The 26,700-nt window shown below is 39.1% G+C and overlaps 1 protein-coding gene across 4 annotated transcripts; it reads right to left on the bottom strand.

Moving 5' to 3' along the window:
- Positions 1-1,528: 1,528 nt before the first annotated feature.
- LOC119079363 (vacuolar protein sorting-associated protein 13) lies at positions 1,529-25,449 on the bottom strand. 4 transcript variants are annotated; one of them, XM_037187211.1, is made up of 46 exons: positions 24,973-25,449; positions 21,687-21,773; positions 19,785-21,621; positions 19,545-19,722; positions 19,331-19,484; positions 19,151-19,269; positions 18,936-19,086; positions 18,638-18,878; positions 17,904-18,027; positions 17,576-17,837; positions 17,404-17,519; positions 17,234-17,344; positions 17,013-17,168; positions 16,713-16,955; positions 16,536-16,650; positions 16,327-16,481; positions 16,141-16,261; positions 13,238-13,309; positions 11,603-11,761; positions 11,390-11,537; positions 11,214-11,320; positions 10,994-11,146; positions 10,804-10,937; positions 10,516-10,741; positions 10,306-10,452; positions 10,056-10,240; positions 9,818-9,998; positions 9,288-9,742; positions 9,066-9,224; positions 8,742-9,005; positions 8,324-8,680; positions 8,139-8,266; positions 7,988-8,075; positions 7,855-7,902; positions 5,540-5,743; positions 5,204-5,485; positions 4,987-5,135; positions 4,799-4,927; positions 4,614-4,734; positions 3,925-4,402; positions 3,680-3,852; positions 3,180-3,611; positions 3,023-3,123; positions 2,539-2,961; positions 2,331-2,469; positions 1,529-2,268 (listed from the first exon to the last, which is right to left on the bottom strand). In XM_037187211.1, exons 1-46 carry the CDS (start codon positions 25,070-25,072, stop codon positions 2,050-2,052), a joined length of 10,131 nt encoding a protein of 3,376 aa, XP_037043106.1. In that variant the 5' UTR covers positions 25,073-25,449; the 3' UTR covers positions 1,529-2,049. The 4 variants fall into 4 exon arrangements, with proteins under 4 accessions (XP_037043106.1, XP_037043107.1, XP_037043109.1 ...); XM_037187212.1 differs by having other exon boundaries at positions 17,404-17,516; XM_037187214.1 differs by lacking the exon at positions 13,238-13,309.
- Between the last annotated feature and the right edge of the window lie 1,251 nt (positions 25,450-26,700).

Below are 26,700 nucleotides of genomic sequence, written 5' to 3'. Positions count from 1 at the left end.
TGTGCATGACTTGCAAAATCTATATAAAAAGCAAAACATCGATGTTATTTTGCTGTTTTCGTTGTCTTTATAACTTTGTTAATCAAACAAATCATCGCCAAACTTTTTTTAAAAGGTTTTTTAAGTGTATGCCCAAAACTTTGTTGTTGAACGACTCTTGTCACTTATTAATGAACAGAGCGGCGCTGTTTACGTTAGTTATAGCAACAGTGATATCGATGGAAATCTGAGATTGTAAGAATTACGAAAAATTACCATAAGCTTCAGCTGGTTAGAGCATCAGCGCGGCAAGTTGAAGGTTGTGAGTTCGTGTCTCACCCGTGCACATCAAAATTTGTATTTCAAATCCTATTCGATTCTAGTATTTCTAAGCTGAAAATTAAAAAGAATTCGTCGCGGAATATAGCGTTTCTCTAGAAAATTACCATAAGTGATGCTGAGTTTCACAACTGTGACCAAATATCAAGGAAAAACTTTGAGCTACTGTCACACAGTATCAAATAATAATTTTAAGTAAAGTCGGAGCATTATAATTTGATCGATTCTACTCATTTAATTCATTTTTAAATAATTGTAGTTTTCGAAGAAATCATTTCGAAAACATTACAGTATAAAAGCTTAGACACATGCATTTGAACGGATTACCCGCAGGTATACCGCGAGTAAACAGCTCTAATGCGCATGTGTAAGCTTTTATACTGTAATGTTTTCGAAATGATTTTTTGAAAAGCTACAATTATTTAAAAATGAATAGAATCGATCAAATTATAATGCTTCCACTTTATCCACCGAGGTATCCTCGTCTCTATGACCTTTTATTTTTTAGACTTTGGCGTGTCTCTACCGGCTTCTCTTGCACTCATGGCACCCAATTTTTGTACCATTACTGTTAGAATTCCAACCACTACCGATTGTAACCCCAACCAGCAGAGCCTAATTTGAGAAAATATTTTCTTGAAGTTTCTCTAAATTTCTTAATTTTTTTCGAAATTTCTTGAAACCTTTCTGTGATTTCTAATTTTCAAGAAAATTCGAGAAATTTCAGGAAAACCGTGAAATTTTAAGAAAATAATTTCTCAAAAATAGGCTCTGCATACCAGTCTTTTAGCACTTTTCTTGTTCAGGAGATGGCTAATAATATCCAAAAATATCGAATTTGCATCCAAATGCCCAATTAAAATTCATTCAACTGCACAACGTTCCATTATAAAAAACAATTCTTCAGTTTAAATCTTCTTCTTATGTTGGCGGGTGGTTGTGGTTTAGATAATTAGCGAATGCCAGAGAGCTACTAAATATTCGATTCTGGTAAAATAAATGAGAGCTGCCTTTTTGTGTAAAAGAAAATTTTGAGCGGGCGAACAAATTTGATAAAGCTTGTGCTGTAAATTTAAATGCTCAATGACCGTGCTTACAGTTTGTGAACGGTGAGTACAGGTAGAGGCTACCGTCGGAAAATTAATTGTTACCAACCGATTGGCTCTGGCAGAATGCAGAGACGAATGCAATAAAACAAATTTTCTGTTATTTTCAAATTTTTTTTAATTTTTTTTTTTTAGAAAAAGCAAGTGGGTGTTAAACATCTTAGGTAAAAAATTAGTTTGAAAAAGGGAACAAAAACAGAAAATAAAAATTTGTAAAAAAATATCTCGCAAATATTGAAAGCATCAGTCCACCAACAGCATTTAGCCTGTTGCATATGGCAAGCATATGTCCAGTATTATTATCGGATCTATTACTTCCATCGATCAAAGTATTTTTAATCGGCTGATTTCAAATCTTGTACTTCAATTTTGTTTAACATGCATTTTACTATATAAAGGACCATATTACCGAGAGCTTGTAATTATCTTTGTCGTCGTTATGACAGATGAAAATTTTCTTAAAACTTTTTCGTCCAATTGAGGTAGAACTTTTATTCGCAATAAATTTTCGACATTTTAGATTTGAATTTCTTCTCCAAAATCTGGTGAGTACAAAGGAAGTGCAAACATTTTCAACACAAAGCGATTATCATATGAAAGAAAAAAATGAGCGAAATTCAAAAGTTTATTTGTCTGATAAGGCGCTCTTTTGCTTCAACGCATCCATGATAATGGTGAGATTGTCACGTTTTGCTCGTTGCTGGATTAATATCAATTTCTTCAACTGATCACTGGACCCAAAGACGCCGAACATCTTTTTGGTTTTTTCACCGATAACGATTTGGACGCCACGTTCAGTCGCTTTAATGGAAGTGATTTCGGGCCAACGATAGGTCCATTCCACCTAGAAAATTATCGGTAAAATTTTGAGTTTGATTTGGACGCTTGACAGATTCTTCGTTTTACCTGCCAACCACCAAATATGTCATTCTTCACGCAATATAAAATGCGATGGTCTGACAGCAGAAGAACGTCCCGTTTTTCAATTATCACTTCATAATGAGCGAAGGTGTCACTGTTGGCGTATTTTCCCTTTTCGATTTCTCTGCAATTAAAATTTCAAAACATGAAGTTGCAGTTCACGCTTCCCGAACACATTTTCGAGTCAACTCACTTCAACAATTTATTTCCTTCAGCTTCACGAACACAAAATGGTCTCAATATTCCGTCAGAGTGTAAGAAACGGGGAGCACGTAACCGATTCACATCTTCAGACATTTCAGCAGCTCGTTTAACGGCATCGAAACTACCGCTGGCAAAGTCAACGATACCAGTTGTCGGTCGGGCCAACAAACCGACGGCACCTTGACCCAAGCCTTTGAAGAAACCTTCGACTCCATCTGCCTTGGCTCCACTGATCGGTTTCGTAAATACGCCGGTTACACCATCGACGACACCCATGACGAGTCCCTTTCCACTCCGTGCAATGCCTTCCTGTAAATTAGCTGGTTTCTTGTTGAGTTGTTCACGGCGTTTCTTTTGATACTCTTTGTCGAAGGTCAGTGCTGCCAGACCTTTGCCCATTGCGCCGGTGATTCTGAAACATTTTTTGATTCAGTATTGATGTGCAACACCAGAGCAATTAATTGAATATATACTTGGAGACAGCTCCAGCTGCACCACCAACTGTATGGCCAAATAGCGATTTGACACCAAGCACCAAGCCTTCAGCAAATTCTTGCGGTCCTTGAACGGCTCCCTAAGAACATTTAATTGTTATAATGTCCGAACTGAACTTACAAATGCCGGTGTTACCTGGAACGGTTCATAAAACAGATCTTCGACACCCTTCGTTAGTCCAACAACCAATCCGTAAGGATTTCCAATAACATCCAATCCTAATATCAGTACATAAGCTTGTTTAACCGCCTGCCCAGCATAATGGTTCACGATTTCCGACGTCAATTGTCGTTGAGTGAAGAATGTGTATTGTCGATCGAAAAACGACAGTCTGAAGACGATGTCATTGATGTCAGTAAGAGTGACGCCAACACCTTGCAGAATTGTTGACAATACACCAGGTAGAGCTCCTGGCTCCAAGCCAGCCATTGAGAAGGAAATGTGAATTTTCAATGGACCCAAATGCAGTTGATCGTAGAAGTTCTTTTGCTCTTGAGACGAATGGGTCAGAACGAGAGCCGACAGAGGTTCCTTTTGGCGTTGAATATCGTCGGCGAATTTCTGGCGCTATTTGGTGCGATTTATGTGGTCAGAAATGATGGTAGAGAGCAGTGGTAAAGAGCTATGCAACTTACCGATTCCTCGTCCGTCAAGTCCGTGCTAACCATTTCCACGATTTCATTGATGAACAACAAGTCGACTTTAACGTGAAACTCTTGTATCAGCATCGTAAGGTATTTGAATTGTTTAACATCCGAATGGGGAATGATTCGTTCCACAATACTGCACTCCACAAACGGTTTCAACGCTAATCGAATCGAAATTGTTAATTAATTTCAAATTGCCATTTTCCCAATCAATCAACAAATTATCAACGCACCAGTTGTAGCGGCAACACTTTTCGGCGGTGGCACAGGTGCCAGCACCACCGGGAATATACAATCAGCCAATTGATTGTCAATTTGTATTCGATTGATTTTCGCATGAATTTGCTTTTGATATGGAGATGAGTTCATTTTGATCCACAGGCCCGGATAGAACATGCGTTGAATTTCACGCGGATTCGATTTGTACAATTTCATTTCGTCGAAATCGATTCGAATTTTGCCGGCGCCATCCAAATGGTATTGTTTATTTGGCGGTGATCCGACCTGTCTGTCGCGTAAGTATTCCTGAAATTTACTTTCCATGTTCTGAACCTCTTGGATCTTCATCTGTTTGAAATATTTGTTCTTCTTCTTCTCCTCCCAAATTACACCCGAACTGGCGATACCGATGTACATGATGTCGCATTGCTTCAAATTATTGACCAGCGACAATCCGATACCATGGATGTCAACTTCGATTTCTTGGGTCACCTGAATTTTGGGAAAATGAATTGGTTAGGCGGTGCGCCAGGGGAAATACTTTATCCGATGCACGTAATAGTCAGTAGGGAGAACTCCAGCCTCTTTTATCCGTTCGAGGTATCAAGACAACGAGACTTAGAAGTTGCTGCGAAGCAAACGTACCGCACTGGATTGCTAGTCCGTACGAATCGTCTACCTGCTGCACATCATTTCCACCTACCTTTTCCAATTGATTGACGCTCTGCGTTTCAGTTGCAATGTATTCATCGTTGGTAAACAGCAGCACCCTTTGCGTTCCATCCAAGAACGATGCCCAGAAACATTTCTCATCCTGACAATTTCTGTGTAACATAAAAGCTCATTTGAACGTTTCGATCAGCAAGAGAAAAAATTATTCAAAATTACTGGTACGGGGCGACTCCATCGCGACGTAAGTCATTTTCAATGTGCTTGTCACCGTCGTTAAATAACAAAATTCGATCGCCAGCCGGATCAGTCCATGTGTAGAGAATCTTTTCGGATGGATTGAGAGATCTGTGCGACAAATTCGTTTAAAAAGTTTGAATGGAAAATGGTAATGGAAGCAAGCGCACCTTTCGTTAACATTTCCTTTTTCCCGGAAACTGATAGGATGATTTGTGTGATTAATGATTAGAGCTGGAGCATCGCCAGCATGGTACTGCATAAATGTAATGTAAACACCTCCTTCGGTCACTTGAACATCGACATTTATTCCACCATACTGGAAGGATTCAAAATGCATTAATTCACTCACAGGTACATAGTAATGGCTTGACCTCGACGACATACCTTGTTATTGAATCGGAGCAAACTACACTGCACCTCATTGAATCGGAACGGGCAGGACAAATTCATGTCGTCTTTGGATTTGACGCGCAACAATTTGCTGGAGTCAGTCTTTGGCCATAGTGGAACACATTGATCTTGAGGCACTTCAATCCACGGATCGCCAGGTCGTCGATCCTCCTGTACTTCGATCGTAAATGGGGCTTTGTTCATCATCACATACATCGGAATGAACATGATTTGTTTCGTCAACGAGTTGTGCGTCAGTGTATTGTGTACGGCAATCTGTAACCCAACTGTTTAGCGAATAAATTTACGAAAAATGTGAAGCGTTCATACCTCATAGATCATCTCATTCGATTTGCATTCCACAACGCCAGTAGATCCAGCCGCGTCCAAGGCAAAACGATCGCTCCATTCTCCGGATTCGACTCGGACGGATGCACGTTTCTTTCCGAAAAAGACCTTTTCGCGGAAGGAGAATAGAATCGGTCCTTCCCATTCGGGAGGATGGTAGAGAACGTTGACATTTTCGTCGCTGGCCTGGTTGGATTGGATTTATTGAGTAAAATGACAAGAAATACTTTCATTCAAACAAATTGGGAAATTAAAAATGGATCACCAGTACAGGTAAGTGAGTCGATAAAGTCGACTAAAATTGTTAGGACACAAATTTCCACGAAGACGACTAAACTAATTTGCAAGCTATTCTAAGTATCGTCACCTTCGTTAACCTTTAAGAAACGGTCAGTTGTTTAAATCTTTTACTTCATTTGTTTAAAGTATCGCCCAGTGAATGCCGCAAATTCTTTTACTTCATTTGTTAAGAGTGATATCGCCAAATCTTCAGGTGATTGGGAAACAAGCGGTCTCCGGTTTTAATGAGTGATAGCTCGTTGGATTCGTCTTCCAATTCTAGGAAACACGTGTCTTTCACTTTTTCTTAAAAAAATTTGTTTTCTGTGAAAAGCGCTCAAAAGTGAAGACATGCCAGAGGGTACCGAAAACAGTTTTTCGGCAATAACTCAAGAAAAAATTATTTTAAATGGTTGTAATGTTGTACGATTGTCGGCCTTGAAAAGACCTACAGGTAGAGTATACGCACCGCTTGGTGCTAGTTGATCCACTAGAGTTATGACTAGAAATATAGTGAATGTTCGGAGAGTCCGCCTTCTCTGCAGCTTCGATGTACCACGGGGTGTTGTAGCTGGCCTCACCCACTATCGTTGCACATATAAATGAACCCAGTACTTTTGGGCTGCAAGCCTACAGAAGTCTTGAAAAAAAAGTTGGTGCCAAAATGTAGATTTTTTCCTTCTTTCTGAGGGCCCAACTGCCAGAAGAGCATCTGGAATGGTACTACGGCAATCATTTTTTATTGTCTACTATTCTTTCACCTTATCAATAGAAAAACGCTTCGCTATGTCGCGAATATATCAGATCCACTATTAGTAATATCAAGAGAAAAATCATTAAAGTTTTCTCCGAGGATTTTAGTCAAATAAAGTGTTAGCGTATAGCAAATGACCTCAGGACTACGGAACAGTAATTAGTTTTTCAATTGGACCAATATTTGCTACGGGACAGGAGTTTGGAAAACCGTTTGCTCCCACTTGATCGTATCGGTTTTCCAAACTCCTGTCGCGTAGCAAATATTGGTCCAATTGAAAAACTAATTACTGTTCCGGACTCCTGAGGTCATTTGCTATACGCTAACACTTTATTTGACTAAAATCCTCCGAGAAAAATTTAATAATTTTTCACAAGAATTACTGTTGTAACGACCTATATTCGAGTCAAAGTGAAGCGTATACGGTAATGGAATAGTAGACGATACAAAATTACTCACATAGAACCGTTCCAAACGCTGTTCTGGCAGTTGGGCCCTCAGACAGAAGGAAAAAATCTACATTTTGGCACCAACTTTTTTTTCAAGACTTCTGTAGGCTTGCAGCCCAAAAGTACTGGATTCATTTATATGTGCAACGATAGTGGGTGAGGCCAGCTACAACACCCCATACTCAGCTCCGTGGTACATCGAAGCTGCAGAAAAGGCGGCCTCTCCGAACATTCACTATATTTCTAGTCATAACTCTAGTGGATCAACTAGCACCAAGCGGTGCGTATACTCCACCTGTAGGTCTTTTCAAGGCCGACAATCGTACAACATTACAACAATTTAAAATAATTTTTTCTTGAGTTATTGCCGAAAAACTGTTTTCGGTACCCTCTGACATGTCTTCACTTTTGAGCGCTTTTCAAAGAAAACAATTTTTTTAAAGAAAAAGTGAAAGACACGTGTTTCCTAGAATTGAAAGACGAATCCAACGAGCTATCACTCATTAAAACCGGAGACCGCTTGTTTCCAAAGTTAAAAAAATCACCTGAAGATTTGGCGATATCACTCTTAAAACATTCATTTTATCATTTATCAGGACAATATCATCCTGAGTTCAGGACTTGTCGATAACATATCCCTAACCGTTTCTGAAAGGTTGATCCATTGAAAATGCGCGAAAAAAAAAAATTGGTGGAAGCAAATGAAACCAAAGAGTACAGCGAAAGGCTCTCCTTGATACAAGTCTTAAACTGAATCAAAAATCGCCCCCAAAATTGCTAAAATTTACGACAAAAGACACAAGAATGGCCAGTACCTTAGCAGGTGAACCAGAGAGTTCATGTTTTTCGGTTTTTCGTGACTTCTAGCGGTTGTTAACGTAATTTTTAAAATGTTAGTTCAAAGCTATTCCAGTCGTTAGTTTGATTGTCTTAGACTTATTTACTTACGCGATAGCTCAAAAGAAGACCGGTTTTGTTGATCATCCAGTACGGACAATACACCGTTAACTGAAGGCTGCCATAACGATTTTCGAACCTGTGGGGAAATTGAATTTGAAATAAAATGAAAGTCGAGTTGACAATCAACAGCTTAACGTACTTAACACCCAAGTCAAGAGTCATTTTATCCACTGAATCATATGAGGAGAATGTCCAGACGGCAAACTCAGATGGAACAGACGGTATTTCAGTGGTGCAGGACCAATCTTTTTCCAAATATTGAATGAGCTGAAAGGACACGACATTGAGTCCAAACTCTTTTTCGGTTTAGCATCAAAGTCTCACCCTTGCAACGAGATAACTCTTATTGTCACCTTCTTTGACGGTTGTCTTAACCGTTGGCAGATGAAGTACATCGCCGGGTTTAACCACTTTTTCGCCATAGTCCAAAAAGTCATCTCTTGGCGAAAGTTCCAGGCCGACATTTTTCTTAACCGGAGATCCATCGACTTGTGACACTTCTTTGGCTTCGGTTACATCATCGGTATTGGCTACCGAGCAACCAGCAACTGATATACTAATATCGATGGGTAAAGCGTTCCGCAAATAGAGTGGTGGTTTCAAGTGAACCACATAGCACGCACTTAGCATCGTCACTTTAGATGTAACTTCATGGTAAACTTCTTCGCGTTCTCGGATTGCCTGAAAAATAAAGCCGAACCTCTGCACGTCCTGCTCTTCGAATAAGGCTAGTGAAATTTACCGTTATATAAAATGGTTCGAATGTGTCCATTGGGTCACATTGCAGGTATTTTGTGTACTTAAAGTCGCTGGGACAATCTTTCCAGTTGATTCCTTGAACCGATGTTTTATATCCGGCTATCGAAAAGTACAGTTCCTTGTGCGCAGCATATAACGCGTGTAGAGGTACATTGTAGCTAGAACCGGGTGCAACTTGGCCGATGTCGTGGAAGATTCCGTCACGCATTCGGAATACGTTGACCGTGGTTGAAAAGTGGTTTTGTATCTGAAGGATAAACATGTTAGTCGTCGTGTCATCGTGCTCCTTGAGGGTAAAATCATTTACCTTAAGTACACCGCTGATGGTGATGACTTTACTGCCGTACTCAGTTTTCACATTTGACAGGATTCCCCAAGGTTCCTGTTTCGTATCCCGGTACAGTGGAAAGTATCGTCGATCGGCCTTATGTATAGGCAGCGTAACCTCTTTATCGATGTCACCAATCTGTTGTCGAAACAAAACAATCAAACAGAGCGAATCAATTCGATTATGTTAATCCGCCCGTACCTGTACGTGTAAGAACATGTCGTTTTGACTATCCTTGTTCAGCGAACTAAACGCACTGATCGCATTCATTGAATCCTCCTTCTTTCCCTGCAGATAAGCTTTAGCTCCTGGCGAAATTTTGCATGTTGTCACTTCTTCCGGACTCAGTTCAGTTCCATTGGTCGTCGATGACTTAAAAACGACGCCACTTCTTACGACTTCTTCATTACCAGTACCAGTCGGTAGATGCGAGGTGTGCAAGAAAAATGCTCCTCGTTTGAGATTCAACGTAACATCGAAGCCGGTATCATTTTCGACAATGTACGGCGCTACAATATCCGGTTTGTGCAAGCCTTCCGGACGAATAGCCTGAGAAAATGCATTTCCAAGATCTTGTAGAACGTCGAGACACGTTTTCGTGACGGACATTTCCAACGTATCCGACGATGAGACTGAGATTTTTGTTTTTGGTTCGACTGAAAAAACGAAAGAGACAAAACTCGGGTCACTCGAGGGAGTTACGAGACGATTCGACAGATTTCGCTCATTACCTTGACCCGTATTGTCATCCAAATTCTTTTCGATTTTCAAACTAAAATTGAGTTCCCATGGACCGTATTCAGACAATCCATTTGATTTTTCCCGTTCATTCGGTTCGATAATTGGTTCCCATACCGCCATGGAACTGTTGTAGTAAGCCATTCCAAGGGTCATTGAACTTTCAATGGAAATCTGTGGAGATCAATGGAAATTCAAGAACCACTGAAACGTCTGAATGTCTCCACTTACCTCTGAGCTCCAATCTCTCACTTGGGCATTCATTTTGGTTTCGATTACTAACATCGGATACGTGTAGTAGCCCAAACCCGTTTCAATAACCAAAACGATGGACGGTACTTCTACAATACACACTTCCGGTAAATGTTCCTTTACTTCAACTAGATCCAATGTCTTTAGAACATCCTCGGCATCGTCTGTAGTTCAAGATTTGTTACCTTTGGTTTTTGGAAAACAATTTTATTCGGTCGAATTCGCTTACCAACTTTCATAAACCAATAGTCGGCGTCTTTGTACGTTTTTACATCCCAAAGGTCGCTGTAGTCCGTCATTTCCACCAAAGTTTCATCATTCTTGGCTTCACTTCCGGTCAGAGTAGTCAATGTCTTGTTCAAAAGTTCAATAATTGCTGTGAAGAGTTACTATTAGCAGAGCAATCTCCTACAATAGTACGACAGTAGGGCTAGTATACCTGGTGAAATATTGACTCGAATGTCACTCGTTGTCAGACTAATGTTCATTCCTCTCTCTTCGGGCGTATTACCATGCAGAGCAATCTGGCATGGCTGCAAAATAAAATGTTTGGTTGCCTCTCGTCTGGCAGGATTAAATTCGCAGATGTAGAATTTCAGATCGGATATGTCGCCCTTGATATTTTGTTTGTCGTCTTGGATGCGTAATCGCAATTCAATTTGAGTCTTAAAGGAAAAGTTTTTTGTTTGTCAAATTCGCGAGGCGCCTTGGGTCCGAGTTGACTTACATTCAAAATCAACGCCAAACAGTTGATGTCATCCATTTTTTCTACCAAAATAATATCCGGCTGATCGACTCGTAACAGTACCGTCATCTGTTTGCTTGGAGCTGTCGATACATCTGCAGGTTCTGCAACAGTTTCTGTAATTTTGTCAATGTAATTCAATCCATAAAGTGAGCGAAAAATTCAAAATTACTTTTCGACACCGCTGTTGTTGGTGCTGTTGTCGCCGGACCGGGTGCGATGGCCTTAGGTGCAGACTCATCTTCAGGTACAGAAACAAACTGCAAGATTTTCATTAGATATTCCAAACATAAGATCAGATCGAAACTCGACACTTTGAGGTTCACTGGAAGATAGAAAAAGTGAAAAGTTTCAACCGATTCCAACACTCCCGAGTGTTGCGTCATTCTAACCGAACATCTCGTTTTGAGTGATGCGAACAACTATGTCCACCATTGAGGTATCTGGTTTTGAGGTATCATCATGAGTGTGGGCTGCCGAATCGCGTTTCTTCATGTATCTATCGAAATGGGAAAGACATTATTCGCAACGAGTAATCAAATGTACTATGGTGAATGCTGAAGCATACTTAGTAATATAGTTCTGTCGGTCCGGTCGAGTATCATCGAGCTGAACGTCACACAAAACAATGGACGCACTAAGAGATTCATCGACCAGCTTGGTCCCCTTCAATGAAAGGAAATGTATGCCGAATGTTGCAAGGCCTTCGTTTTGATCTAGAGAGATGTTTAACGTTACGTTTAATACGTTAATGGAGATGAGACTAATATATGTTCATTACCAGTGAACAGGTTCAGAATTATGCTGTCCATTTGAAAAGCGAATTTCAAAAATATATTTACGGCCTGCGTCGGACTTCCCGGTTTCAATGAAGCAATGTCAAGACCGAATGGTTTCGTATCGGCGGTCTTTTTAGCTAACGAATCCCATGCCGATGATTCTGTGTGAATGAAATCAAATTGTTACTTTTGTGCTACCACAATGTTCTCGGTATGTTAAAATTATGCAATCAATTCATGTTGGACGTTGTGTTCGTCTTCCTTTTCAACCTGTCACAGACGGCAAGCATATTAACAGTTTTACTATCTGATCTATTACTTCATTTGATTTTACTTCATTTGTTTTGAACATGCTTTTTGCTATATAAGACCTCATCAGTCAGAGCTTGTCGTTTATTCTTGCTGTCGTTGTCGATAACAGATGACAGCCGTCTGTAACAGGTTAATTCTTGTTGTGTTTGCTTTTCATCAAGCATCGTCAAATAAAAATTGCGTAAAACTTAAGGACTTTAGGGCAGAAACAAAATTGCAAAAATTACTCGCCTTTTTGTTCGGGTTGTCGAAAAACCGTGAATCGGTTTTTTTAGAAAGCAAAATATTTCGGCAACGTGATTATAACTGACTTTTACTTTGAAACGTGTCCCGCAAAGCCGTGAAAAATAAGTTCAAAGTTTGCAGTAGGAATGAGCTCAATATTCAGATGCAAATGTCAAAGGTTCAGCGGATAACTCTTAGAGTAATTTTACTAACTTCATGAATACAAACAACTAAAGATCGGCCGAACTAGTTTTTGTCCGAAATTTATATTGAAAATTGGTAAAACGTCTGCAAACGACGAACGTATCGGGCATAACGACTGAATCTATTCCTTTTTTTGTTTCAATTATCGCCAAATATGGATTGAAAATCTTGCACTTCCTTAGTTTTACCATACATTCTGCTGAATAAGAGAATCCTAGCTACAGATCATCATCACAAACCTTTTCATAAACAACGTACCATCTTTTCCTTAACAATAGATATGTTAAATGCTAGATGTTACATTATGTATGCAGCGATAACCGAAATATCTTCTTTGTAAACAGTCAATATACGTCGTGTGTATTACGCACATTTATTAAATTAATGTTAAAGAAAATCAATAAACGAAACTGAATGTTAATAATTGGGTCAATTGATTCAAAATATCTGAACTCAAGGACAGGAAATGCTGCACGATCACAACAATAATTTCAGAGAAGATTGGTTATGTTAAAATTGTTTTGTTACGTCTCTTGGTTACGCAGTTTCCTTTTCATTTTAAACAGCAGAAGAAACTTGTTATTAACCTGTCACAGACAGGAAGCATATTAACAGCTAAACTATCTGATCTGTTACTTCATTTGAATCGAACATTTTCATAGATTGATTTCAGAAATCTTTTACTTCATTTGTTTTGAACATGATTTTTGCTACATAAGACCTCATGAGACAGAGCTTATCGTTAATTCTTGCTGTCGTTGTCGATAACAGATGACAAATGTTTATACATTGCAGAAGCAACAACATCAAGCCATGATTTTCTTTACTTACACATGATATTAAAGTAAAATGTTTCACAAATTAAAAGAAAGCATGAAATGAGAAAAAGCACTCACCACCATCACGACCAGTAATTTCGGCTTCGTTTAGGACGTGCAATTGAGCATTCGTATTCGTTGATGCACTATCTAAATTAAGGTTCAAGTAAATTAAGCATACATCGAGCACTAAAAAGCTTGTTTTGTACAGAGAATTGACTTGGGGTTTTTTCAGTTGATTTAGCCCTACGAATTCAGTTTAAAAATCCACAGATGGATAAATGTTGAGTCCCTGAGAGGTAAAATAAGTTTCGGATTCGTCTTGTGGTCTGCTCTTTCGGTGCCAGAAAAGAGGATCTGCAGTAAACTACGATCGCTTTTATAAAATGAATGAAATGTTGGCCAAAAACGGAACCTAGTGAACACTTTCGATTGATGGCAACTGACATTCTTTTTCCGAACTTTACCAGACTAATGTAACTGACCCTCTTGGGTGGGACACAATGTACAAGTTTGTTGTTTTACACGAGAGTGCAAAATGCCAATTATTTTTGGATGTTTGTCCACTTCCTGTAGTAGTTCTACCACACGCCTTCGATTTGATGATCGTATGGGCTTAATTTAGGCCATCAAATTTACACATTAGGAAGCTATAAGCCGCAAAAAGGTATTTTTTACAAGCGGGCCTAAAGTGTCACTTAATTTCGAACAATCATCCACTTCTTGTGGTTTTATAACCTAATCTTTGAGGGACTTTTCTGAAAAACAGCAGTGGCTAGTGTGAGGTGATCGAAAAGCGAAAACATGTCCTTTTTTTACAAAAAATTCTCCAGTTACACGAGCTGTACAGGGTCGTGTGGGGTCTCATTAGAAAGGTAATTGCATGTACGTTCAGGGCAAATAGGGTCTTATTGGGTTTAAAATTCACCCATACTAAGATTTGTGCAGTTGAAGTTTTCACCAGAAAAAATACTCAAAACTAACCCTTTTCTTACAGATATTTCTCGCGGTACACGAAACGTACATGGTCTACGATGCAATACAACCGCTTAAACATTTCAACTTCTCATACTTCATCGTAGATTCTTCCAAACCCCCACAATACCCTACTTGCCCTGAAAGTACATACATGAATTTTAAACTCAATAGGATCACATTTGCCCCGAAAGTACATGCAATTACCTTTCTAATGACACCACACACGATCCTGTACGGTTCGTGTAACTGGAGAAATTTCTATAAGAAAATTGCATGTTTTCGGTTTATGATCACCTCTGAATAGCCACATAAGCTTCGAACAATTTTTTTGAAAGTGGGGTTGGCTTCTGGAGTCGAATACCTTACTGGGCACATATAAAAAATTTCAGTGGAAAATGCGTCCGATTTCGGTCTGCTGTTTTTCAGGAGAATCCCTCTATGCCTTCGATTGTATTGTTTCTCTTTACAATCGTTTTAACTCTTTGCAGCACCATTCTGCATTTAAAATAAGAGAATTTTTCAATGTCTTTTGATAACGTCGACAGTCAAGGGACCCACCCTTTTAGATATGGAAAGATTAATTAAAAGAACGAAATAATTTGCAGGAATGTAAGGAAAAATCTGATAACTTTTATAGGAAAACAGCTGCGTCAGGGCCTAATATTGTTTAATCTTTCATTAAATTTCACTAAAAAAATCACTTTTGGTGAATGTCATAGTGAAATTTAATGAAATATTCCTTAATCTGGGTTGTTCAGGCATCGAAATTAAGAGAATTATATGTCTTGATTCTCGAAAAACCATCGGGAAAAGTACGAGCGGGAAATCAATCTTTAATTTTTGGTTCCCGGGAAATTTTCCTGGTTCACGGGAAGAAAAGATTATTCTTTCATACCTTGTGCCGTTCAGTACATTTAAGACGAATGAATCTACACATGGCTAAATTGTTGCCTATATTTCGGGGCAAAATTATTATTATTTTGATGATAATTTTGGACTGGCAGTCTTTTTCGAAAAAGTACGACCATCGTTTGGTGTTAAAATGTGTTAGTTTTCAGCAAAAATTTAAATGCTTGTGGTGGCGTAATCTAACTCCGAGAAAACTCAAAATATGTGGCAATTTTCGTGAAATATTAAGTTTTCTCGGACTGAGGTTACATCACCACAAACATTTCAATTTTTACTAAAAGCTAACACATTTTAACAACAAACGATGGTCGTACTTTTTCGAAAAAGACTGCGAGTCATCATCAAAATAATAATAATTTTGCCCCGAAATGTAGGCAACAATTTAGTCATGTGTAGATTCGTCTTAAACAGCACGCAAAACCTCCTAATACATCCACCAACAGTCAGCAATATTGTTGCAAACTTTAAGGACTTTTTGGAAAACGATGAGAGAGCACTTCAGGCTCTGAGCCTTTGTTTCACTTCCTAAAAAATTCTCAAATTTTTTACGAAACTAAAACTCGAAAATTGAAACATTTTTGAATAAATCTGTCGTCTTGAATCAACACATGTACAAGTGTTGCAAGGTGATTTTGTGGATTTGCCTTAGTGAAAAAAAATCCTCAAAAAACGTGTCGAAATGAGAAACCTCGCAATATAAGTAATTCGCCTGGCCGAGCAGTCCCAAAATTCTATTGTAATTCTAGGAATGAGGTTGCCATTTCGCCACTTTGAGGATCTCTGTTTCACTAGGAATAAATCGGAATTCTTTCTTATACTGAGATCCAAATTTGCAGCGTTACAAATTACCATAAATCGAACCTAATGAACATAGCACACGTAATACATGGACTACGTTTACACATCGAAAAGCGTTATTTACAATCCGGAACAGATCCGTACAGAAATTCAAGAAATTTGGAGAGATCACTGTACAGTGTGCAGCTGATCGAATGAACATTATTGACTTAATAGCAATTCCATAAATCAATTAAAATTTACATGAACTTCCGTTCATAACATGTAACAATTAAGGATTAAGCCGAAATACTTACTGCTTGGCGTTTTCTCTGGTGTTACCGGTTGAACGATTGCAGTCCGCTCATCCGATCCTTCCGACATATTTTTGCCCAGTATCATCATCAACATTTTGTAATCGCTTTCCATCAGATTGAGCTGTGTGAAGTCAATGAATTCGGTTTATAGCGTCGACGATTGGTAATGCAGCAAGTTGAACTTACGATTATGCTCTTCAGTCGTCCCGAGATATCCATTTCCGGTATTTCTTTGTACCAAGAGCTTGATAAGTTCCTCTTGATTATCAGCACAAAGCTAGTCGGATCGAGCATATTTGAATGGTCGTTTACCTTGCGGATTCCGTACACGCTGTCCGATTCTGTTTCAATAGAACTTGAAAGAAGAGCTTAACAATTGCAATGATCGTACTAACCCAAGTCACCAGTACGCTGCGCACCATCGCTGCTTAGTACTACAATCTTCGATATTTTCATGTCAGTCAACTCCAACTTCATTTCATCGAGTATAGCAGCACCAGAGTCCGTCGTCTAATTTCAACAACAACAAAGTCAACCAAAACATCTCACTGAGACTCCATAGTTCTACTTACACTTGAACCAACTATCTCAGAACAGTTGTTGGTGATGCTAAGCGAACCCAAATCAATTGAGATCGCCTCCAATGATTTCGAATCAACTGGCACGATGATGATGGGCGCCTTGATCTTTATGTTAAGTCTCATTCTGGTAGCGTTGGCGTATGCATCGACCATGTTTTGTTTGGCAGTTTCTGCCGCAGCAGCACTAGCATCGGCGATGGCTCGTTGGGCGGCTTGGAAGTTGTCCAAAAAGCTCTGTAAAATAAATCGTTTGAAAATCGCTCGGTTGGAAGGGTTTCACTGAGTACTCACCAGAACTGAGTTAACAAACCAATTGAGAAAAATGATCTTGACACAGCCCATGGACACATCGATTTTCATGTCATCCGAGTTGTACACGGACGTTTCGTGAAGGTTATACAAAACAATTTGGCATGCAATAGCATTGCCACCGATAACGGAAATGATCTGGAAAGAACGGAAGAAGAAAATCGGTAAAATTACGGGACAAGCCAATAGAGTTATGATCGAACCGTTGGATGAATGGTTTCTGGATTCATGTCAGTGATGATTATGTCTTGCAGTTTTACGGACACTTCGGTGTAAGATGTTTTCATCACGACACCGGCTGTTAAGTTTTCAATCTGTAACATCAAGTGAATAAGGAACAATCGAACGGAATCGGCCGTAATTTTGACTCAACCTTTAAATCAGCAATTGCTCGTCGCTCATTTTCCAAGAGAATTGCAACTCGTTCCATTTTTGCGATGAGTTTGATCTTGATCGAATCGACCAACGAGGCAATGTTACGCAAAGCTGCTGGTAGAAAGTAATCGTTACCACACCTGGCAAAATCGTATCTCAAATTGTACAACCTTTCGATGACGTCGGAACAGCAGTCGGCTCTTCGGCTATGGTAGCTAGAACGTTCGCTACCGGATCACCAGCACTGGCAATCCGGTCTTTACCAGGCGGATGTAAGACTTTGTCCAATTTAGTCTGGAAATTGTTGGCAATCTGCAACAATTCGGTCAAACCTTCTTGATGCAGGCGCAAAATCAAAACCGAAAAGTTTATCTCAATGAGTTGCTCGACAGATTTGTACTTTGTTGTGAATTCCGGTGACGCTTTGTTGGCCTGTGTGTGAAAAAATAAATCAGAAGATGGTGGTGGTGAGGATGTCTATCGGTTGCTTGGACTTACATTGGTGTACTGAAGTGAGAACAAATAGCCAGATAGGTCATCGTAACAAGGTGTCTCGATCATTCTGATTGTTTTTTCAACACCCACGACGTGCTGGTACTCATCCATTACGATTGCTCCAAGTCTGAAGGAAATTTGGCAAATTAACTAATTTCAGGGAGAAAACAGGTCGGTTATTCGAAGGTCCCTACGTAGTCACGCCTCATAATCCATGTGAATTCTATACGGACTCCAGTCACATACTCTAACCTATATGACTGAGACTGAGAGCCCATTCCTGAATTGTCTTACTTCCCAAGAGATCGTGAGACCCAGACTCGATTCATAAGGAAAGAAAAATTCAATTCTTTGGCAATGTTATGGTAACTGAAGAAATCATTGCACCGTTAGAAGTAGTGATTTAAAGCTCTCGATCATTCGCAGATTCTATCTCTAGTCAACTCGAAACTCTCTTGGATTGATAGCTCTTCGGAATTTTTTACCCTTTAAGGTTCCATAAGTCTCTAGGAGTCACTCAAACCTCTCAAGGTGTTCAAACTATCAAGAAATCATAAGGTCACGGTTAGCGGTTACTCTCGATGGGTCACAACTCTCAAGGAAAATGTTGTCCGAAGAATGGAAACGCATGTCATGGTAACCGTGCACTCCTACTGTTTAAATAAATTGCTGCCACCACTTAATCACCCGGTGAACTTCGAACGAGATTATAAAAATGAAAATCTGTAACGACTTACTTCAAGGACACCTTCATATCGTACGTTCGTTGCACCAATCCCATTTCCAGTTGTTTGATTTGAAACGACAACTTCAATTCCTGATTACTTTCGTTCAAAACCGATTCCATCACACTGCAACGATGACTGGCGACGGACATACTTTGATCATCTTGAAACTCTTCGGTTGGCGTTCGATATTGTGACGTCGGGGTTGAATCCAAATCTCTTTTGTTGGATTTGTAAATGTTGACGGAAAGCTCTGCAATGGGAACGATTAGTAGTTTGCCTTCTATTAGGTAAGAATCAGGACACAAACCGTTCATGACAAAGGAGAATTCCAAGTCAGTGTACTGGATGATCTCTTGCGACAGATCGGTGTGTTTCACTTCCGGTTTCTTCGGTTTTCTGGACTGTTTTTCGTCGAGATATCGGATGAAGGATTTACTCGATGCAACGAATCCACTTTCCTGCAAACAATTTTTCCGATTTAAAATTTCCCCTTCCGCGAGACAGCCACTTTCGATGGTTTACCTTGTTCAATGCCATCGGCTTAGTTTCTTCATTTTCCGGGAAAGGAATACTAGTGATCAATGCCAGCGCATCCAGTACATTGTCTTCAGTAACCGACAACCGAATATGCGGAAATTTCGCTGAAAAAAAGTGTTTTTTACTAAAACTTCTGTCAATAGAAGTAAATCGCTCAACACTTACAGGTAATGCGAGTTTTCGGCAAACGGGGATCATCATCCACCACACACATATCAGCACAGACGTTCATTGCTATCGGTTCTAAAATATGCATCGAGGTAACTCTGCCACTCAACAAAATCTCTTTCCAATCATCCGTCGGTTTGGCTAGTAAAATCTGAACGAATTGTAAAGAGTCAGTGACATGGAAAGACTTAAGGCGACGGGGTGATCTTACCTGAATATTTTCAATATCCAATCTGAACTTGTCATACGCCTGGTCCATAACTTCCTTCATAATATCCTCATTGGTAAATTGCAGTGAATGCATCATCGATATATCTTTACGATCGTCATTCGGAACTGATTTCAGCGAAATTTTACCCAAACTGATGACCATGACTTGGACTTTGTCCCTGCGGGAAATCGGAGAAATTAAAACCTGCAAATCTGCTCAGCCAGTTCAATGTTCACTCACGGTATGTATTTGCCACCGAACGGAATCAGCACATAGTTAGGCATTACAGAGATCATCACCTCCAAACGGGTATGCTTCTCCACCATGTACTGTATGCCAGTCGCAGAACGTTCTTTAATATTCGAAATTTTGTCCGCAGCCGCATCCGTCAATTCGGATAGGTTGGTGTTGTTCGGCAATTTAAATGTCTGCACCAATTGGATGATGGTCTCAGCATCGTAGGCTATTTCCAATGGTCTAGCCGAAACATTCACCCGTTGATCACAGAGCTTGTCCAACGGATTCATCTCGAATTTAACATTCAACAGAGACACGTCAACCAATTCACCGATCTTCGATTTCACTAAGACCGGCAGGTGGTCCTCCTGTTTGTAGCCGCAGACGGTGAATTCTTTCAAGTTCAAATCAACTTTAAGTCCGTTTGACGCGGGCCGCTGGTCGATCCCGCACTTAACACCTTGCACTTGAAGCGACAGTACGGTCTGATTGTTGAATGTTGACGGTGACTTCGGATCAGTGACTAGTGATTCGTTGCGAACGCACACCTCTAACAAATTCAGTTTGAATTCCATCGATATAGCAACGTAATCCAGCGGAAGCACGGTGTCTGTGACGCCTTCGGTGTAGCCAATTGCCTCAAACAATTTTGCTTTTTCAGCGGGAGTCATGGCTGTTTTGAATTGATGCAATATGTCGTCGCTTTCGTTCTTCTTCGTAACGTCTTCTTTGTTACCGCCGAACCATCCGCCAAACCAGGATGTTGGCTTCGGTGCTTCTGCCTTTTGTTTGTCAGATATTTTCACCTCCAGATCCACACGCTTACGAATCAGCAGTATATTGTACAGGTCCAGCTTCTTTTCCAAATCTTCGCATTGCTGGATCTGAGCAGCCGTGGGTGTCTTAACCGAAATTTTAGCTTGATACGCTGCCGCATATTCCTTACATAACTGTATGTGCTGCAACATATGCGACCAGGACCAACACTTTTTTCGTCGTCTCACCTCCGTCTCCAAAATACTTTCGTACGAAAAATGCCACCAAACTTTTGCATTTTTGCGGTACGGGGTGTTGTAGGGTCGGTATTGTCTGTACGGTAGTCCGCGTGACATCGCACTCATGCTATCAGCCAGACCGATTAAATTTTGATATTGCGCCTTGGTTATGCCAACGGCTAATTTCTCCATTTCCAGGAACAGATCGACCTTAGGACTTTCGAATCCATCCAGTTGCGGTTCCATGTTCAATTTCAATTTTGCTATCGAATTGATGGGTCCGAGAACGTATGTGAAATTTTCGGGAACGGCTTCTTTGGTGGCAATTGTTTTCATGAACAGATCCGTGTACTCGGTAGTCGAACTGCTCTGGAATAAATTCGAATTGCAATTCATGTAAATTGCCAGTCCATCCATTTTCGCCACTTTGAACACTTTGCTCAGTGCTTCGGATAGGAAAGCCTTTTCCCAATCGGCATTCGTCGTGTGAACTTCCAATGTGCCAAGCGTGATTCCCATCGAAAACGGTATTGACGATGTGGTACGATCTTCGTAACGGATGTGAACGTTCTTGATGTGAATTTGAACATTGTTGATGATTTGTGCGACTAATTTTTCAGTGAACGATTTATCTGCCTGCGGTTTGTCCTTCTCTTGTTCGCGCTTTTTGGCTTCATCGAACTTAACTAACTCGCCCTTTTTCGCTTCCCAATCGACTTTTTCTTGCTTTTCAGCGTTGTACGGTACGGCTGCATTCGGAGCGACTAGCAAATATAAATCTTCTACGTCAGCTACAACTGGTAAGCTATACAAGTTTTTCCAGGGTATTTTCAGTACCAATTTTCCTGGAAGAAAGTATTTCGGTTAGAATAGTGGACAAGATGCCTAGACTACCCGAAATGAAAGTTACCTAGACATCCATAGATGGTTTGAACAGGCAAATCTAACTCTTTTAGAGCACTCTGCTTAAGCTGAAGGTTTTTTAGTACGACATCACCTGTTGATAGAAAATTCAATTAATCATTTAACCTGAAATATCATCATTGACTGCTGGTGAAGTGCTTCAGAAAATCTCCGTCTTACATTCTACTTCTTTAGACGATGTTTTAGTTTCAATTTTTCCCTTTTAATCTTCTATTGTACATAATTTGAGGGTCGGGTTTTCAACTATAAGGTTTGGGGGTTGATAACAAAATAAACGAAGATAACGAACTTCAGAGTTCCTCCCCCTGCGGAGAAAATTCCAAAAAAGAATAAAAAGCCTACGCTTTTGTGATAGACTGACCCCTTTTCAATACATTCGTCTTTGTTCAACCAAATTCGAAGTTTCATTCTACTTCACAGTCAATTGAATTCCAATCGTAAAAAACCAGTAGCATGACGTTTGTTCAATTACAGCTTTTTTTTAATCAACACTCTCGAGTGTGTGATATGTTTTTTTGAATCACAAGCAATGTTATTGTATTCAATCGCATGACTCAATGTGTACCAAACACTGACACATTCTCAATGATGAAATTGATCAGAGATAAGGCCTCGACGTTATTTTGTTTAGAACGATACGAGAAGTGGTTTGTTATTCAACAGAGTCGCATAAACAGTCCTCGTCTAAGTCCCTTTTGAGTTATTCAATGAGGTTGAAATCAACTCTTTTCCGACAGATAAATTCGAGGATAAATTACAAAATTTCACCTGTACTGCAACTCGATTTTCTAATTGTAATCTACTGAAAACATCAAATGGACGTTGTCTATCTGATCGTACTTTCAACCTAGAATCTGGATATTATTCTGTCGGTATTTAATCTGTTACAGAAGGTAAGCATATTAACAGTTTTACTATTTAAACTATTACTTCATTTAATCACAGATTTTCAGAGATTGATTTTAGAAATCTTTTACTTCATTTGTTTTGAACATGATTTTTGCTCATCGGTCAGAGCTTGTCGTTTATTCTAGCTGTCGTTGTCGATAACAGATGACAGCCGTCTGGATATTATTATGTCGGTATTAAATGATAGTACCTAAATTCTGTTAGAACACCTGTGACGAGGAGAATTGGTTATTCTTTACTCGCGATAGTCTTGTTTAAGAAAAGAAATTTCCGAATTCCAAAGTAGATTCTTTACAATGCTGCTACAATAACGGCTCCGCAGATTACTTTTGCTAGAGGGTATGACGGACATTGATATACTCGTCCTTTTTTTAATGAAGGTTTGAAGGTTTGTATGTCATCAAGTTTTGAATTTTGGCTCTTCGAATGTTGTTCATTGTAAAATTCTCTGCTAGATTTCTTTGCCTAAATGACAATCTCTGATTAATGTAGTCTTGAAGAGCAAAAAAAACATTTTCAACGAAATGAAGTAAAAGATTTGAAATATATCTTTTGAATATATTGAGAGTAAAATGAAGTAATGAGGGATTCTTTTGAAAAACAGCCTACCGAAATCGGACGCATTTTCCAGTGGACTTTTTTATATGTGCCTAGAAAGGACTTCAACCCTAGAACCCAAAACCACTTTCAAAAAAATTCTTCGAAGCTTTTGTGACTGGTGAAAGGTGATCAAAAACCGAAAACTTGCACTTTTCTTACCAATATTTCTCCAGTTACACGAGCCGTACATGGTGGTGTGGGGTATCATTTGAAAGGTAATTTTATGTGCTTTTGGACCAAATAGGGTCTTATGGGGTTTGGCCCAAAAGCACATAAAATTACCTTTCAAATGATACCCCACACCACCATGTACGGCTCGTGTAACTAGAGAAATATTGGTAAGAAAAGTGCAAGTTTTCTGTTGAAAACTTCAACTGCACATATTTCAGTGTGGATTAATTTTAAAACCAATGAGTCTCTATTCGGCTCAATAGTACATGTGATTACCTTTCTAATGACACCCCACACGACCCTGTACGGCTCGTGTACCTCGTGTGCAAATTTTCGGCTTTCGATCACCTTTCACCAGCCATAAAAGCTTCGAAGAATTTTTTGAGAATGGTTTTGGCTTCTAGGGTCGAAGTCCTTTCTAGGTACCTATAAAAAGTTCCACTAGAAAACACGCCCGATTCCGGTAGGCTGTTTTTCAAAAGAATCCCTCATATCCGATACTAAAACTGTTTATATGCTTGCTGCCTATGAAAGGATAAGGCTTTCAATTAACAAATTCGTCATAAAAAGATAAGTAAACGTGATACGATTGGAATGACATTCATGAGAAAAGAAAATCTTATGTGCAAGCGTCTTTTTAATCCTCCTAACTTGAATTCTTCTATGAGGCTAAAATTCTCAGTTTACAAAAATACGACAAAATAACAAATCATTAACCAGTTACAGATAACGACTTAATGAATAAACGACAAGCTCTGACTAATTACGTCTTATATACGCATGTTTAAAGAAATGCAATAAAAAGATTTGAGATTAAATACTTAGACGAATTGAAGTAATAGATCCGATAGTAAATTTGCGGAAATGCTTGCCAACTGTGAAAGTTTTATGCGAACAATATGTTTGTGATGTTAATTGAACCACACCTCGTATTTCGCAATTCATTTAAACGTTGCCAAGTGCCAATCTTAATTGTTTTTAACACGAGAAATCGATACATAGTCAGTGTCGATGTCGATATATTGTTGCTTATCAGAGGCAATTGTTGTCACCAAAACAATTCCTTTGTTCATAGCTTTCTTATTACAGACACTCGGGGTCATTATGGAATATATTCAAATCGAATATGACACAACGAGTCAACCGGCGATATCATAAAAATTAATAGACCGTGAATTCCTTTCGGTATATCAAATTGGTTTCATTTTACAAACGAACAAAAAATATATGCAAATTAACCTATGCCTCGACCTAATGCTATCACCAATTCAACCAGTGAGACGTGGGTATCGAAATTTATATTGTATTCGCTATATATATGGAAGTAAACCTGTCTTTGAAATATAAAAATGATGCAACACACTGTGGATGATATTTCGATACTTTGCATATTAGTCAGATCTAATATAAGAAATTATCTACAGATGTACAATTATAAATGCAATGAATTTGGATCAGAATTCGGAAAATGCCAAATGAAAGAAAAATCAAAATAATATTCGTCTTCTCAATCACATATGGATTTTACGTTGTCATAGATTCTAATAAGATGTTTTGGTGAGGGCAAAACAAACTTTTGACGTTTCACTCACCTCCCCATATGCCAATGTTCAATTGTTTCTTATCCAAATTTTCAATGAAATCGCCCAAGAAGCGATTCATCAAATCGGTGACGATGCTCTCGAAAACCATTTTTCCACTAGTTTAACCTTCACACGTTTTAATTACGATAAAAACCATACAATTCTGTTTTTCCGAATGTAAACACACTCAAAAATGTTCTTGTTCTAATCGTACACCGCACAAAATTGATGACATCATTTCACGGTGAGGAAATTATTTTGCACCCAAAAAAGTTGGGCCAAAATCGCCTTGGCTGGCAAGTAACACTAGTCCTTTCGATTTCCACTTAATGAATAACAATATTGGCTATCTTTTGCAATTAATAAATCACTTAAACACCGGGGATTTTGCTAAATATGTCCAAAAGATACTGTGTACTTCTGTGTACTGTAGTTTATCATAAACACTTTTTATTATCGCTCTTTGTCATTCTCCAGATTCTCTCAAATGTCAGACACAATTTCGAAACGATAGTACTTTACGCAACGAGAAAATATTGTCGTTACAGTTCAATGCTTTTCTATTCTACGTCGCATTATTTTGGTAGTTTGTTCATAGCATACAGGTTCGAGGACAATCGTAACAATAAACATTAGTCACACAAATAGATTCGTGGAGAAATTGAGCATTTTGCATTGGTAAAACACAAAATTATTGTAAAAACATGTTATCGGAAATGTGTCGTTGGATGAAATTGTACTAAAGCGCAGTAGCACTAAAATGCACGGGATGCACGGAAATCATATTGAGTACCAGAGAGAGTGTAACAATATTAAGCGAAAACGACACAAGAAAATAGGGGAATGACGTATTTCACACATCACAGAAGAATAATTTTCGATTATAGGTTTCTTCCATCGTACGGTAAAAACGAATTTTGACAAGCCGAAAACGAACGAGAGCATCCACAGAAGCAAACATAACCGCAACTTGAAAAAAATTTGTTCGTTGAAACTTCAAAGTGAGGTTGTGTTGCCTTCTCTGTGGATGACGATTGACATTTTGAATGGCCTTGGAAGAAACCTATACATTCTAGTTGAATGATTTTGAGGGGAAAAACGCTCAAACACTATAAAAAGTTATGGTTGACTTCTTGTCGTTCTTGTGTTTTTCCCATTTTATTTTAAACTAGCTCTAGCACTGTTACCCGGGCTTCGCCTGATATACACTGAAAATCTTAACCACACTGACACATTAAACTCGACCAAACTAAGACTCAAACATCAATGACACTCTTAACCATACTGACACTTCCAACCAGAATTGTGTTAGCACTCCTAGGGGAAACTAAATGTAGCTAGGTGAATCTAAGTGAAGTTGGGTGAATCTAGGTCGAGGGATCCACTTCCAATGAATCAAGGTTCTGAAAAAACTGGTTATAACACTTATAGATCTCTTCGTTTGGTGAAACTGATGACGGAAACGTGAGGACTGGTGGGGAAAAGTGTGCAAACTAATTGAAACCAACTTCACAATTTCACATAATAATGAATAAGTGAGTGCGTCCAATTCTTTGAAATGAATGTAAATGAGTTAAATACGGGGAATTCCCTTAGAAGCAAAGTTGGTTGTCATTAGTTTGCACACAAAACCGAACCGTCGATCGTCACGCCAGCGGTCATTTTAGTGATCTATAGTTGATCATGAAAATATCTCTGTTGACCAACGAGGTTTGCCAAAGTCTATGAGAGCGTAAA

The sequence above is a fragment of the Bradysia coprophila genome, unplaced genomic scaffold, assembly GCF_014529535.1.
Source record: "Bradysia coprophila strain Holo2 unplaced genomic scaffold, BU_Bcop_v1 contig_324, whole genome shotgun sequence".
NCBI lineage: Eukaryota > Metazoa > Arthropoda > Insecta > Diptera > Sciaridae > Bradysia > Bradysia coprophila.
The sequence above is the reverse complement of the archived record's forward strand: the minus strand, read 5'-3'. Positions and strand labels throughout refer to the sequence as shown.

Bases quoted from the DNA above. Each gene is read 5' to 3' on its own strand.
- LOC119079363 (XM_037187211.1), bottom strand. From the start codon at position 25,072: ATGGTTTTCGAGAGCATCGTCACCGATTTGATGAATCGCTTCTTGGGC. The intron at 19,723-19,784 runs GTGAGTGAACAT...GATTTCCCGCAG, and splicing joins TTCGGTGGCAAATACATACC to GGACAAAGTCCAAGTCATGG. The intron at 9,006-9,065 runs GTAAATGATTTT...TTTATCCTTCAG, and splicing joins CCATCAGCGGTGTACTTAAG to ATACAAAACCACTTTTCAAC.